The sequence below is a fragment of the Filicampus tigris genome, chromosome 19 (genome assembly GCF_054856515.1).
Source record: "Filicampus tigris isolate MCC_2025a chromosome 19, RoL_Ftig_1.0, whole genome shotgun sequence".
NCBI classification, from domain to species: Eukaryota; Metazoa; Chordata; class Actinopteri; order Syngnathiformes; family Syngnathidae; genus Filicampus; species Filicampus tigris.
The window spans coordinates 2841817-2855660 of record NC_141235.1 but is presented as its reverse complement, the minus strand read 5'-3'; the positions used below and the strand labels follow the sequence as shown (position 1 = coordinate 2855660).

General features: G+C 46.6%; 3 protein-coding genes and 1 long non-coding RNA gene across 8 annotated transcripts; 2 read left to right on the top strand and 2 right to left on the bottom strand.

Annotated features, from left to right (window-relative positions):
• The first annotated feature begins 556 nt into the window (after positions 1-556).
• anks3 (ankyrin repeat and sterile alpha motif domain containing 3) lies at positions 557-6172 on the top strand. Of its 4 annotated transcripts, none has more exons than XM_086015916.1 (15): positions 557-710; positions 823-1001; positions 1333-1531; positions 1651-1772; positions 1881-1962; positions 2032-2149; positions 2340-2678; positions 2756-2865; positions 2947-3096; positions 3192-3316; positions 3731-3872; positions 4030-4255; positions 4488-4559; positions 4638-4729; positions 5054-6172. In XM_086015916.1, exons 2-14 carry the CDS (start codon positions 835-837, stop codon positions 4718-4720), a joined length of 1935 nt encoding a protein of 644 aa, XP_085872042.1. In that variant the 5' UTR covers positions 557-710; positions 823-834; the 3' UTR covers positions 4721-4729; positions 5054-6172. The 4 variants fall into 4 exon arrangements, with proteins under 4 accessions (XP_085872042.1, XP_085872044.1, XP_085872041.1 ...); XM_086015918.1 differs by having other exon boundaries at positions 557-1001; positions 2340-2501; positions 2568-2678; XM_086015915.1 differs by having other exon boundaries at positions 557-1001.
• On the bottom strand, positions 1588-2191 carry LOC147128863 (uncharacterized). Its single transcript, XR_015082415.1, has 2 exons — positions 1827-2191; positions 1588-1743 (listed from the first exon to the last, which is right to left on the bottom strand). It is a non-coding gene; the product is annotated as an uncharacterized LOC147128863 (long non-coding RNA).
• wdr24 (WD repeat domain 24) lies at positions 5700-11646 on the bottom strand. 2 transcript variants are annotated; one of them, XM_086015913.1, is made up of 11 exons: positions 11353-11646; positions 10941-11032; positions 10059-10543; positions 9746-9923; positions 8985-9657; positions 8437-8546; positions 8233-8354; positions 8016-8120; positions 7521-7861; positions 6889-7073; positions 5700-6757 (listed from the first exon to the last, which is right to left on the bottom strand). In XM_086015913.1, the coding sequence occupies exons 3-11, from the start codon at positions 10537-10539 to the stop codon at positions 6589-6591; spliced, it is 2364 nt and encodes a 787-aa protein (XP_085872039.1). In that variant the 5' UTR covers positions 10540-10543; positions 10941-11032; positions 11353-11646; the 3' UTR covers positions 5700-6588. The 2 variants fall into 2 exon arrangements, with proteins under 2 accessions (XP_085872039.1, XP_085872040.1); XM_086015914.1 differs by having other exon boundaries at positions 7521-7858.
• A 1-nt stretch (position 11647) lies between these two features.
• On the top strand, positions 11648-13654 carry LOC147128860 (uncharacterized). Its single transcript, XM_086015939.1, has 6 exons — positions 11648-11714; positions 11790-11958; positions 12202-12295; positions 12393-12552; positions 12850-13002; positions 13428-13654. Exons 2-6 carry the CDS (start codon positions 11834-11836, stop codon positions 13601-13603), a joined length of 708 nt encoding a protein of 235 aa, XP_085872065.1. The 5' UTR covers positions 11648-11714; positions 11790-11833; the 3' UTR covers positions 13604-13654.
• Positions 13655-13844: the final 190 nt, after the last annotated feature.

The window sequence follows — 13844 nt, the reverse complement described above, 5'->3', positions numbered from 1 at the left end:
AAAAGTAGCTAATGTATTTTGACAAAGTAAGGTGCTGAAAGTACAGCTCTCTCTTTTTGAGTATAGGGAGTAAAAGCAGAATTGGTCAAAATATTAATATAAATATTCAAGGAAAGACTTAAAATAATGGCCTAAGTCAGGGGTGGGAAACTCCGGACCTCGAGGGCTGGTAGCCAACATGTTGTAGATGTCTCCCTCCTCCAACACACCTGATTCAAATTGGCCTGTTATATTTTATCAAAAATATATGTATTTTTTGCCTTAAACATCTCACGATGCTGGCCACCTCTGCTAAAATCGGCTACATCCTTAGTTAAACAAATAATTCAGTTGTAAACCTGGAATGAAATGATTAATAAATAATAAATAAGAAAAAAAAACAGACCGATTTTTTTTTTTTTAGAAAGGTAACGATATAAATACAATAAGGTGCCCTAGTGATTGCATTATCAACTTAGCATTTTAAAGTACAGACACCTGAATCTGACGTACAATAACAAAATATTTCTACTTCGATAGTTCCGTTAAACAAGAAGAGGAACCGGAATGGGCGGGGCTTGGGTACTGGTGCAAACACAACTTTAAACGATGAGGAAAAATTCTAGCCGCGATAAACAAAATCAAATGATAAACATATGATTTGGGGGTAATTAGTTTGTTTACGTGTAATAGAATAAGGTCGGACCACTGAATAGCTAATTCGTTACTGGGTAGGTGACAAATTGTTTTCAAAGTTTGAAGTTGACGCTAGCCTTAGGAGCTAACTTGCTCTCAAACACTCTTCTTGACGCTGACGCTTCGCTTTAAAACACTGACAAAAAGAGGAAGACGACAATGTCGGAGCTAAGCGACGAGGCGAGCGAGTCCGAGCAGCTGGGCGCGAGTCTGTCCCTGTGGCTGGGAGAGTCCCTGGTGAGCGCCGAGGAGCTGGACGTCCCTCTGGACCTGCACACCGCCTGCTCCATCGGACAGTACGACGTGGTGGCCGAGTGCATCAAAAGGTGCCTCTACTGCTTGGTTATTGTATCTTAGGGATTCTCAAACTTTGTGGATGCTTACGGGGGGAAACAGTTTCCATGGACCCCCCTCCCCCTTCCATTTTATAATTACCACCTAAAAAAAATACTTAGCTTTTGTAGTACCACCACTATGCTCAATATTAAACTACCGTAGTATAGTAGCCCTAAGTGTTCAACAGAAAAAAAGGTGAGATGCAAATTGTATTTAAAAGTTAAATACAACTGAACTGTACTGTTTTTTCCCCCCCCCCGATGCCACCCGTCTTATAAATTAGCCAACAAGTGGATATAAGCGTCTGTTGTGTTTCTCCAGGCGTGAGGTGGAGCTGAACGGGAAGAACGTGGGAGGATGGACAGCCCTGATGTACGCTTCGTACATTGGCCACGACAACATCGCCAACCTCCTGCTGGAGGCCGGCGTGAACGTCAACGCCACGACTGCCAAAGGACAGACCCCTCTGATGCTGGCCGCCAGCTGTGGGAATGAAAGCATTGCCTACTTTCTGCTCCATGTACAAAAAAAAAAAAAAAAAAAAAAAGGACATTCAATTGAGAAATGTTTTGTACGTTGTTTTTTTTTTCTTCTCTTGATCACACCGAAGTCAAAATGTGCTCCTTTTGCTTTCAAAAGCAAGGCGCTGATTTGGAGGTGAAAGACTGTCGGGGCTGGACGGCTTTGTTTCATTGTACCAGCGCAGGTCACCAGCAGATGGTGAAGTTTCTCCTGGATAACAACGCAGATGCCAATGTGAGGTAAAAATTGATTTAGTGGGATACATTCCTACAATTACCATACCGTGTACTAACCGCTATGATGCCACTCTTGGTTTTGCTTTTCGCCTCCGCTTTACTCTCTCACAGGGAGCCTGGGTCTGGCTTTACTCCCCTGATGGAGGCTGCCGCTTCTGGACACGAAATCATCGTTCAGTACCTGCTCGATCACGTGAGGACCTCGTGTAGTCGCACTGGGATTGCCGTTTTCCGCTTATTTTTTTTTTTTTTTTCCTGACAGAAGGTGAAAGCAGATGAGCGCAATGCCAAAGGGGAGACGGCCCGAGCCCTCGCCATGCTGTACGGCTACACCAAAATAGCCAGCCTCATTGACTCGCGCTCTCCGAGGAACAAAGCAGGTACTTAGCAGCTTCATCTGGCGTTTTTTTTTTTTTTTTGGGGCGGGGGGGGTGTCTGGAACAGAATGACGGCATTTTCATTCATTTCAATGAGGGCATTTGATCTGAGATGTGAGTGGCGTGAGTTTCGAGCCTGGTCACAGAACCAATTAAGCTCGCCAGTTGATGTTTGTCCGCCGGCACTCGTCAGGGCATTTTGAAGACCTCAGCTCCTCCGAGGATTCGGACAGCGCCCCGCCGCGGCCGCGAGCGAGCCGCAGCCGAGCCAAAGGCGTCAGCATCCACGACGGGCCCCAGGCCATCGCCAAGTTCCGAGTCGGGGGAGCGGCCGGCCGGGCCGGGCCGCCGAGCGGTAAATCCTGCGCTCGAGACAATCGCGCGCCACGTGCGCGCTGCCATTTTTGTTTTCCAATGTCAGAGCCTCGCGCCGCCGCGTTCGGCAATGTCGGCGAGCAGAGCGACGGCATCCGCTATCGCGACGTGACCTCGCCCATCAACGAGCTGGACGGGCAAAGCAACAGCAGCAGAGGTCAGAGCACCTGTAGCACTTTGCACACGTCGTATCGTGAACCGGTCGTTGAGCGCCGAAACGTCGCGCGTGCGCAGACGAGAGTCCGTTCTTCGACAGCGACATGCCCACCATGAGGAGCAGCAGCAGCAGCAGCGAAGGTTTGCCTCACGTGATCGGCTGGGAAGGCTCCGTGGAGAGCAACGAGGTGAGCCCGCGCAAAGCAACCCATCCGCCAGCGCCGTCAGATCCTCGTCCCTCACTAACAAACGTTCGGCCTCGCCGCCAGGACTCCGACCAGTGCAAAAAGATTAGCTCGCGTCGAGTCACCAAGACTCATCACGCCAAAGGAAAGAGTCGTCACGGCGGCAACGACGCAGTTCACAGCGGAGCTCCGGGCGCGTGCTCGCGTGTTGCGGCGGCCTACAGTGGTCCAAAGGCATGTCTTTGTTCTATTTTTTCCCCCACTTTTAGAGTTGTTACACAAAATCGAAAATGTCTGACCTTTTTTTCCCCCCCCTTCAATTCCTGTAGGATCTGGCAGAATTCTTGGAACAACTGGGCTTCTCAAAGTACCTGCCGTTGCTCGAGGAGCAAGACATCGATCTACGCATTTTTCTCACCCTGACAGAGAATGACCTCAAGGAAATTGGCATCACGTAAGGGCCTGCTTATTTTTAACTACACGGGTAAAAATAGATATTTGTAGGCATGTACAATGTGGGACTGAATGATTTTGAAAAATAACAGAAATTTTTTCCTCCCCTCAATATTGTGATTGCAATTTAAGATGCAATACTTTTTTCAAGCTCCTTTTCCCATGTATTTTTTTTAACAGGCAATGAATTCATCTGTATTGCAATAAAAAAAATGTCTTGAGTTATTATACATAAATGTTTTGGTTTTATAGTTTACTCCTAACATCAATGATGATAAAAATATTTTTTTTAATTCTTTAAATATGGCACATAAAAAGAATTATGCCCATAAAATCAACTAAAGCATTTTTTTTTGGAGTGGACAAAACTCCCCAAAAATATTTTTAAGGAAGAAATACTTTTGGGACTTTACAGATTATTTGGGCCAAAGCGCAAGATGACCTCAGCCATCGCGAGATGGCACAGCAGCGCCCGACCCCCCAGTGACGCACTGGAGCAGTCTTACGCCGACCAGCTGGAGGCCGAGATGCAGGAGATGGCCATTCAGCTGCACAAAGTAACGCGTAAAACACTGCTCCCCGACACGACACATTGGAAAAATGCACACCCCCGAACAAAAACCTCAAAAGTAGAATACTGCGTTCGGCTGCCTTAAGTGCTTCGGAGCGAGAAACGTCTCCACTCACTTTGTCCTTGCTTGTGGTCCACGTCAGCGCTGCGAGGAAGTGGAGGTGCTGCAGAGTCAGGTGTCGCAAGAGAAGGAGCTGCGCGCCGTGATGGAGGGATGCCTGATGGAGGACAAGATGGCCTGGAGGAGGGTGCACGGCGAGCTGGTGGAGAACCACCGGCTGACCCAGGACATGAGCGCCACCTTGGCCAAGGCACAAGCGCGTCGCTCGGAACTGCTCGCCTTATTGAATGGCGCCAAAAGTGACGCAGGCGAGTAGTTGAGACGCTGGAAAATAACATTTCAGATCAGCGTGTCCACAGTATGCGTCCGTTTGGATTTTTTTTTTTTTTTTTTTTTTTTTTGAAATCACACATTATCAAGTGTCCTGGAATATTTGTTGCGTTCATTGTGTCCCGCCCCCCTTTTGATTTTATTGTAAACAAAACTGAAAAAAAATCCTACATATTATTTTCTGAGCCTGAAGAGGTTTTTATCTTGTAGCTGCCGGGGGTCCGACACACTCGGGCGCATCCGAGCTTGTGAAGAAACTCAACTCGTACGAAGAGGAACTGGGTAAGACCGTCGCCAAATGGAAGTCACAGACTGTAGCTAGTGTCCAGTCCTCTGATGCCAGTTGTCTCGTTCCGACAGCCAACACTTTACAAACCGTGCTTCAGAGTCTGAGGCGACTGAGCGCTCCGGAAAAAGTGGCCGACAGTTGGGAAAGGCCTTAATCTTTCCAGGTCAGTAAAAGCTTTATTAAACGCAGTGGCGCGCAAGTATTCGTTTTTGTATACTGTCACCACCCTCATGTTCAACTGTAGTATCTGTGACTTGAGGGTGTTGGGGCCTGGTTTGGTGAGTGATGTGGGCGTCAGCCATTGAGCGTGTAGACTTGGCCGCCAGTGCTGTGCAGAGTAACATTAGCCCATGTGGAAAAATGATCACTGCCGAGCTACTAGGCTGAGATTTTGCTCCCCTCTTTTTTTTTTTTTTTTTTTTTAATAATTGATTTATTCGAGTTATTTGCTGAATTGTTGCAGCCCCGCATCTGATCTTTGTCACAGTGGCTTCTGCAGTAATGACGGAGGGTGAGATGACCACCCTAAACTATGTCAAGGGTGACCAGGCCAGACGCAGCCCACCCGGACGGATCGGAGCTGGCCAGACGCGGCCGATGCCCGAGGGGGCTCCATGACAAGCAGGCAAGAGGGGGACAAACGTGACCCTCACATGCTTGTGCTCGCGTTCGCGTTGGTCAGCGTGGTGCTCGACTGTGGATCACATGCGGAAATGCTGTGAAATAGTCTCTAGGTCAGCGGTGGGTAAGGGACGGGCCACACGCAGCCCAACTTGAATCCCGCCCATCGGGGATTTAATGAAGAGTTAGTGCATTCATTTTGTGATTTTTTTTGTTTTTGTTTGTTTTGTTACTAAAATTGGTTGATTCATATGTATTTATTCTTTTTTTTTTTTTTTTTCCATTGATTAATTAGCTGATCTATAGGCAAATATAAACAAAAGTATGAGTAAAATTGAAACGTGAAACAAGAGCCAAATAAACCAGTTTGCATTTTTAGGATTAAATAATTGGTTAATCATGAATAGATTAACCATAAAAAGATATTTCCAGGTTATCAAATTAAAAATAAAATAGTATAATAGTAAAAATAGTTGTTTGGGGGTTGTTGTTTTTTTGCATTTTTTGTATTATTTTTACATTTTACAACATACAGTTTTTATTTTAGCAAATGGTTAATTATAAATTTAATTTACGGCAATTAAAATAAGCTTAGCTTGCTTAAAATGCATAAACAGAATAACCCACGTAAAATTAATTTGACTTGAAAATTGTCCATTCATAATTTAAGTAGTCAATATATTTGTATTTTATGACAAATAAAATGCAAATGTATGCATACATAATAAAATCTGGCAAATGCAGTATATTCAATCAGCATTAATTATTGATAGAAATGATAAACAATACATTTTTTTTTGGATTATATATTTGTTATATTGTTTCCTCCCCACCTCATCTACGAATGAGCTTTCCCACCTGTCCATTTTAAACCTCCATTTTTGTGGTTTTGGAAATGTCCTGCTGAGCGTTTTTCTTAAAAAAAAAAAAAAATCGGTTTCATCATTGTGAAAGGAGTGTTAAAAATTAAACTTGTTTCAAATTATTGACTGTTCATTTTCCTGATATTTAAGTGCATACAGAAAGTATTCACAGTACATCACTTTTTCCTCATTTTTCTTTTTTATGTTGCAACTTCATTTTAAAAATAATTGAAAAAAAAAATCTCAGACATCATCTGTTGATTCTGCCCTCCCGACACAAAGAGGGACTTGAAAAACAGGATGTCAAATGTACAGTTGTCTGAAAAAATATTCTTAAATCATATCTGTTTATATACAAATCCACAAATTCAAGTACAGACATGATTCTACTTGTTGATTGTTCCTTCAGTCTTAATGTGAAAGGCCGGCACCACGCATCCTCCACAAAGTGAGGAAAGCCTCAAGTATAGGAAGGATGAGGTCGCATTAGTGTGCGCGCGCGCGCCGTGATTGATCGCCGACCCCGTCCGCGGTGAGCTCAGGTGTACTCACACAGATGTCCACATCCCGCCGGGCAGTGCGGGCTGCTCTTGAGCCAGTTGATGATGTGCTCCAGGTGGCCGCCGTGACTGCAGCCCTGGCACCACACAAACAGTCCCTTGACCACGTGGTGGCACACTGCACACACGCTGGCACACTGGTGGCACCTACACAACACGGACCAGCACACTCGTTTCAGGAAAGCCACTAAATGCGCGTGTGGTGACAGACTAGCAGGGATTCCGGGGCAAATGGTCACATTTCACGGTCATGGAAGAGGAACTAGTGGGTTGGTTACCTGTCACAAATCCAGCCCTTGTTGTTCATGGGCCGTTTGCAGTTGCTGCAGTTGATGTGCAGCGTGGTGGAGGTCTGATTCAGGCAGGTGATGGCGCTACACGTACTCAACTTGATCACCTCGTTGGACACGTTCCACAACTCGAAGCGCTGCAGCAGGTCGATGTAGGACATGTACCAGTGCTCCTAAACAGCAAAGGGAGAGGAGCGGCCATTTGAACGAAAACAATGGCGAGTAAATGAGCGGTCAGCGCACTAACAGAGTGGTGAAAATAAGAGTTGCCTCTTTCGTGATTTCTTTTGACTTCTAAAATGTTTCGGTCACATTGTAAGGATTGTTGGATTAAAAGAGGATGGCTTTGAGAATAGTCTTGAAAAAACAAGAGAACATCATTACTCAAATTGGGGAAAAAAAGACATGGACTCAAGGTTGATCCCAGAGGGACACCTATCGTCTGAACTGGTAAATAACACAAAGTCTTTCATGATAAATCTTGAAACAATGAAACTGCGCATGCCTTAAATGTGTTAATTTTTTTACAGGACAGTGGTAACAGTCACAAGAACTGCAATAAAGAAAGGAGCAAATCCTTTTTGATGACACCGTAAGCACTAGGACGCCATCTGTATTACCTGTGTCAGGTCATCAATCTCTTTGCGGATGCGCTCCCCCAAGACGATGAGCACGGACACGGCCATCTGCACGTCGCCTTTCTCGGCGTAGTAGCTGAGCATTTCGCGCACGATGGGGCAGAAGAAGCTGGCGGGCAGGTCGGGCGTGAAGAGAGGCTGCGAGATGGAGATGAGCGAGAAGGACTCGATGGGCGTCAGGCACGTGACTTCGGCCTCGTTGCCGCTGACGTGCGGCGAGTCGGCCTTGTCCTGCTGGAGGTGCACGGGGGCCGACGGGTTGTCCAGGATGTCGTGGCGCAGCTGGAAGGCTTCCTGGGGCAGCGTGCACTCCTGTTCCTCTGCTGGGATCCAACACGGAAAGTTGAGCGTCGAGAACGGTCTCAAAGAATGACCTCGCTTCATTGTGTCCATTTTCAAAATCAAAACGTGGCCCTCGAGCACAAACCTCCCAACTTGATATGTGAGGTGGAATGTTTGATTACGGATGGGACTGACCTGTTTGGTTGTCATGTTCCATTGAATAAAGATCGTCGTCATCCAGCTCGGCATCACCGAACATGTACTCGGCTTGGCCCTCGCTGCCCTCCGTCTCCTCGTTTTCTGGAGGGAAATTCCACACAATTTGGTCACTTGTTTAGGGGCTTTTTCCAACCCCTCAAGCAACTATTTAAAAAAATATAATATAAAAATAATATATAAAAAATATATATACCTTCATTATTATTGCTGATGTTTTCAGGTTCCAAGTGGATAGTGTCCTGTCTGGCGTCGCCTTTGTTGCGCTCCAGCCTGCTCTCGTTGCCCATGCCGGATGCAATCTCCTTCATATTGAAGCTGAGCACACCAGGGAACAGTTTGTTGCCTCAATGAGTTCATATGAGCGATAGCACAAGGAATTGTTGGAACGTACGGGTACCTGTTCATTAGCGGTAAGGTGCCAAGTTTACTGAGGTGGTTGGGTCCGGGGGTCGTGATGTTTGCTGGGTCGGAGAACATGATTCTCAGCATGGTCCAGGTAGTGGAAACCTGCGCATGCAAGTCAAATTCAGCTCGGTGTAAGTGTGTCAAACAGTGTTTTTTTTTTTTTTTTTTTTTTTAATGCAATCGATAATCTCATTAATTAGTCAAGCAATTGGATAAAAATCGATTTTGCATTATTAAACACTAATGTGCATGTGAGGCTGGCTGTTAACTGGTTCTAACCTGTTAGCCACTCTGTGTTGAGTGCAGTTGGCATTTGCTGGCACTTTTATGTTTCTTGTTAAGTGTGAAATGATCCCAAACTTTGAACATTTTCTGTCTTTGGCGGACTTTTTCCACTTGTCTTATTTCTACGCATGCGACTGTAGAAATGTTAGTCTGTGTGGAAAAACAATCCCTGTGAAACTGACCTTGTATTTCAATAAATGGAATTATTCGATCATCTTTCAGCCCTTGTAGGGGGTGTCGACAGTGTTGTTGTACCTGAGGTCTTTTGAGCTCACGGGCCACCTTGGCGTTGTGATCGCACAGCTCGGCGAAGGGCTTGCCGCCGAGGAGGTAGAGTTGTGCCGTCTTAACAAACCAGTCCATGCGATTGCTGTCCAAGTCGGTCTCGAAGACGCTGAGAGCGCTCGACACGTGCGCAAACTGCTCAGTCGGGTCGGGTTTCTTGAAGAAGAAGATGGGGTAGCGGCGGTCGCCACCGGGGTAAGGCTTCCTGTTAGCGTCGCTGCTGATCAGACTCTCCTTGGCGGCGAAGGCCAGGTCGCCGAACAGGCCGAAGCACAGGCCCTCGGGGTTGGCCTTGTCCACGGGCCGCGTGGCGTCCTTGAACATGTGCTGGTAAAGCGTGCTGTCCTTGGAGCCCGAGAGCAGGAAGTGAGGGTCGTGCTGGTGGCGCCACACGATGCCCGTGGTCACGTCCTTGTGCTCCTCGAAAGTGGCGAAGGGGATGAAAGGCCGCCGCACGTCCCACACGTAAATGTTGTGATCCACCATCATGGAGCAGGTGGCCAGGTGGAACTTGCGCTCCGGACGCCACTTGACTCGCGCCACCGAGGCGATGGTTTGGACGCAGTAGATCTCTTTGGCCCGGTTTGTGGTCATGTCCCACACCTTGACCATTTTATCTCTGCCCCCTGTGGCCAACCAGCCCCTGAAAGAGGCGAGTCAATCAAAATTGATTACACAAACGATATCACAGAGTTTCTTCTGGTCAAGTATTTTTGAAATAACACAAGCACCTGTCGTCGGGATGCCAGTCGCAGCAGAACACCGGGCCCGTGTGGGCGGTGAACATTCGCTCGTAGCGGTCATGCCGTCGGATGTCCCACAGCTGGACGTTTCCGTTCTCGAAAGAAGCCGCGAAGGTGAAATAATCCTTCATGCTGAACTGGACGTCCCGCACACTCTCCGACTGACCTGTCACGTTCCATTCATAGACGACAGTTAACCAACCGCGGGAAAAATGTCAATGGGCAGCAAAAAGTCCTTTGTGTCTTTTAAAGCATTTCTATGATATATTTTGAGGTTCACTATAGCTTGACTGCTAATTACCTGAGAAAGTGCTAACAGACTCCTTCTTGCGCAGGTCAAAGCACTTCATGAAGCCGTCCTGCGAGCCACTCAGCAGCATGTACACCTCGGTGGGGTGGAAGCACACCTTGTTGACCGTCCGCTTGTGCTCGGTAAACAGCTGGTCCTGCTTGTTGCGAGACGGCTTGCCCAGGTTCCACGTCACCACGGCGCCGTTGGTGGCGGCGGTGGCCAGCAGGTTCTCCTCCATCTGGTGCCACATGACGTCGGCGCAGCTGAGGTTGAGCGACGGCTTGCGGCCCACGCGCAGGTTCAGCTTCTCCACGAACTGCTCCTCCTCCAGCGCGTAGATCTTGAAGATGTTGCGGCCGGCCACCACCACCTGCGTGGCGTCGCGGCACACGCTGATGGCGTTGGCGGGGGCGTCCAAGTGGCAGAACATGGTTCGGCCGCTGATGGCACTGCTGCCCAGGGCTGTGGTGACCCGGGACATCTTCTCCATGTTCCTACAGAAACCGCAGGCTTTGACTAAATACACTGGCACCTTGGCTTACCAGTTTAATTTGTTCACCAACACCATGCCTCTAACATGTACACAATCACGAACCCATGTTACATAAATGACTGTATTCAGCACTTAAATGAGTCAACACAAAGTGCGGTATTAGGTCATAAAATGCAGACAGTAATTAAATTTGCAATAAAATAAAACTAACAACACCACCAGGATTCCACGAGATGGCGACAAAGTAATACTCTTATTGCCTTGGCCTGACCAAAACAACTCAGAAATGGAATAGAATTTCAGCAAATTATAGACAGATTATAAAATATAATATATATACATATATATGTGTGTATCAATATCTGTGTTTAAAGACTGTAAATAACAGTATGCATTACCAACTTGGTGAAGAACCTCTGACCCCTTCAACTTTTGCAGCAGCTCAGAATCCACTTCATGCTCTCCCATGAGAGGCAACTTGCTGGATGCTCTATCACAACAAAACAAAACAAAGTTCTGAATATTACAAACTTGCAACTTATACATGGACGGTTGGACACCATACATGTCTTTGGCAACGTTTCAGCACCATCAATTCTGGAATTGCCTTCCATTGGTCTCCATTCTTGTCATATAGAAAAAAAATGTGAAAATGATTTCCGCCCTTAAGTTACTTTGTCGGAATTAAACTCACTAGTTGCTTTTTTGAAAAAGAGTGACTTTTCTGACCGCTTCTAATTTGTGTTGTTTATTTGTCCAAGTGGGATCCCCTTAAAACGAGTCCACTTTTTTGTACTGTCCCACACTTACCTTCGTGTTTGGAGGTTGAGGTCCCATGTCTGGAAATAGCTCAACTCTCTGCATTTCCATAAAGATTGCTGTAGTTGGCTGCTAATGCTAGCTGACTGGTTAAACCGAGCGAACACACGCGACACTAACTCGGTCTCATGGGCACTCCAAAAAAAATAAAATAAAGGTTGTAACTATTCAGTTATCTGAGGTGCATGAGAGCAAACAACAGGGGGGAAATACCATGAGCTAACCTTAGCAAACATGCTCACCGATCGTTTGCTTGCATTGCCGGAAATAGTAGTAGAACGATACTCTCGCGAGAGCCCGGACAGAGTCATGCGGATACGTCACACAATTACTGTATTTGCAACTCGGTTTGTGTGAGTTCTGTGTGTCTTATTATAGATTATACTGCGTAAAGGAAGGTAATTAACATTGCCGTGTTCTTTGTGGAGTTCTATATTGATTTGCAGGCGATGCTGTGAGCGGTTGTGCGGCCATGAGTGGACTTTTTGAGTGCGAGCTTCCAGCCACATGGAGGAGAGTTGAAGGTAAATATTGGGACGTTGTGGAGGCCAAAAGCAAGAGCAAGAAACCTGGGAAGCTTCTTCACCTTGACAAGTGGTAAGAAATGAACACCACATAAGCTTAACATCTACTGTACATCCTCACTGGAAAATCAGTGACCAATGATGACAACTGGCAATCTAGTTTAATAAACAAACTGGTGAAAATAATTCTAACTTTAATATATTTTATTAACTGTAACTGTAGCAGTGACAAATAGACTGCAGTGGAATAATGTGTATGCGCGTGCACGCCCGTGTGTGTGCAATAGTAACTTATTCAAGGGTTGTGTGCACTCAGGTACCAAGAGGAGCTGCCCGCCGTCATTTCAAGTCGTTGCGAGAAACATGTCACGCTGGCAGAGGTGGTCAAGCTGATGGAGTGGAAGCTCACTGTAAGGTCCTCCTCTACACACGTGCGCGCGCCTGCAACACAACGCACGCACACACACACACAGGACCAGAGCGCCTCAGTTGCGTCCTTGTCAGCAGAGGGGGAAGTTCAGGCCCCGTCTGCAGCAGCTGGTGTCTTCCAACAGCGAGGACTCAGTGGACAAATGTTCCCGAAAGGCCTTCAGCCTCCTGCCCGACGTGGCGGCGGCCATCGCGGAGCTCAGCTCGCTGAAAGGAGTCGGCCCGGCCACTGCGTCAGGTCAGCAAGGCCATCATGCACACATCGGATGTCCTGTCATTTTAAAACAGGCTTTGACAAACGTATTCACCTCAAGACCCCAGTTAGAAATTTGCTTCTGGGCTCGCCATTGGTCCAGCAGGATGAGGGCAGGTGCACTGGATGACGCGGCTCCGCCCCTAAAAGGAGCCAATTTCACCATGGCAAGAAAAATGCTGTTAATATGCCAGATATTTAATTATTGTTTCAAAAAACACGAGGGCATCAACAAAGGATCTCGTGACAAGGTGGCGTCCGTGTCGTCTTTTTTCTTTGCAGCCGTGTTGGCTGCAGCAGCTCCCGATCAGGCGGCGTTCATGTCTGACGAAGCCCTTGAGAGCGTGCCAGGGCTCAAACCCATCCAGTATACAGCCAAACATTACACGCTCTACCTGGACAAGATAGTGGACAAGACCAACAGACTAAACAAAGGTTCTACATTTGACTTATAAAAAGTCTACACACCCAGCCTTGTTTAAATGCCAGTTCGAAATAGACCAAAACATCTTTGACAATTAATTGGACCTACAAAGAGTAACCTTTACTGCTCAAATGAAACGTTTTAGAAAAAAATAAATAAATGGAGATAGTGTGGTTGCATAAGTGTGAACACCCTTGTGGAATGTGGTTTGTCCATAATTCACCAATCGCATTCAAACTAAACTGGGAGTTGGCACTTGCCTGCTACCAATTACCTCTGCTTAACTCCAAATACATTTCGCCATATGTTCTAGGAGGCTTTTCATGACATTTGGTTTCGAGCAGAAGGCTGAAGGTTTTGTGCTCTTTCGAACTCATCTCTTTTTGACTTACATTCTTTTCTTTGACCTCGTTTGCTGCTCATTTTTTTTCTTCAGCGGACCCCCAGCCCGATTGGACCGCCCAAAGGCTGGAGCGCTGTTTGTGGGCGCACACGGTCGCCAAGCAACAGCAGCTCCCGCTTCTTGAGGATCTTGATGTGAAGGGCGGCAGCGTGGTGGAGGAGCGCGTGGATGCTGATCACAGAGCAACCAAGAAACTTAAAACAAGATGAAAGAAACAACTCTTTTTGTACTTTAGTAATAATAAAGGCTTTTTCAGAGCATTATCGTCATCAAACATTCTTTTTCTTTTTTTTTTTTTTCCAATCCTAAATTGAAACAAGCAGAGACCTCCTTAATGTTTTTTTCTGGATCTAAGGGAGAAAATGGAATGAGGTTTGACAGGAGCACAACAAATTACAACCTGATCTGGTTTGACAGCAACGTCTTCAGAGGGAACTCCCACGTCAAATT

Bases quoted from the DNA above. Each gene is read 5' to 3' on its own strand.
- LOC147128860 (XM_086015939.1), top strand. From the start codon at position 11,834: ATGAGTGGACTTTTTGAGTGCGAGCTTCCAGCCACATGGAGGAGAGTT. The intron at 11,959-12,201 runs GTAAGAAATGAA...GTGTGCACTCAG, and splicing joins CTTCTTCACCTTGACAAGTG to GTACCAAGAGGAGCTGCCCG. The intron at 12,553-12,849 runs GTCAGCAAGGCC...TTTTCTTTGCAG, and splicing joins CGGCCCGGCCACTGCGTCAG to CCGTGTTGGCTGCAGCAGCT.
- wdr24 (XM_086015913.1), bottom strand. From the start codon at position 10,539: ATGGAGAAGATGTCCCGGGTCACCACAGCCCTGGGCAGCAGTGCCATC. The intron at 9,658-9,745 runs GTGCTTGTGTTA...CGCCTCTTTCAG, and splicing joins GACTGGCATCCCGACGACAG to GGGCTGGTTGGCCACAGGGG. The intron at 8,355-8,436 runs GTACCCGTACGT...TGGTGTGCTCAG, and splicing joins ACCTTACCGCTAATGAACAG to CTTCAATATGAAGGAGATTG.
- anks3 (XM_086015916.1), top strand. From the start codon at position 835: ATGTCGGAGCTAAGCGACGAGGCGAGCGAGTCCGAGCAGCTGGGCGCG. The intron at 1,963-2,031 runs GTGAGGACCTCG...TTTTCCTGACAG, and splicing joins TTCAGTACCTGCTCGATCAC to AAGGTGAAAGCAGATGAGCG. The intron at 3,097-3,191 runs GCATGTCTTTGT...CAATTCCTGTAG, and splicing joins CGGCCTACAGTGGTCCAAAG to GATCTGGCAGAATTCTTGGA.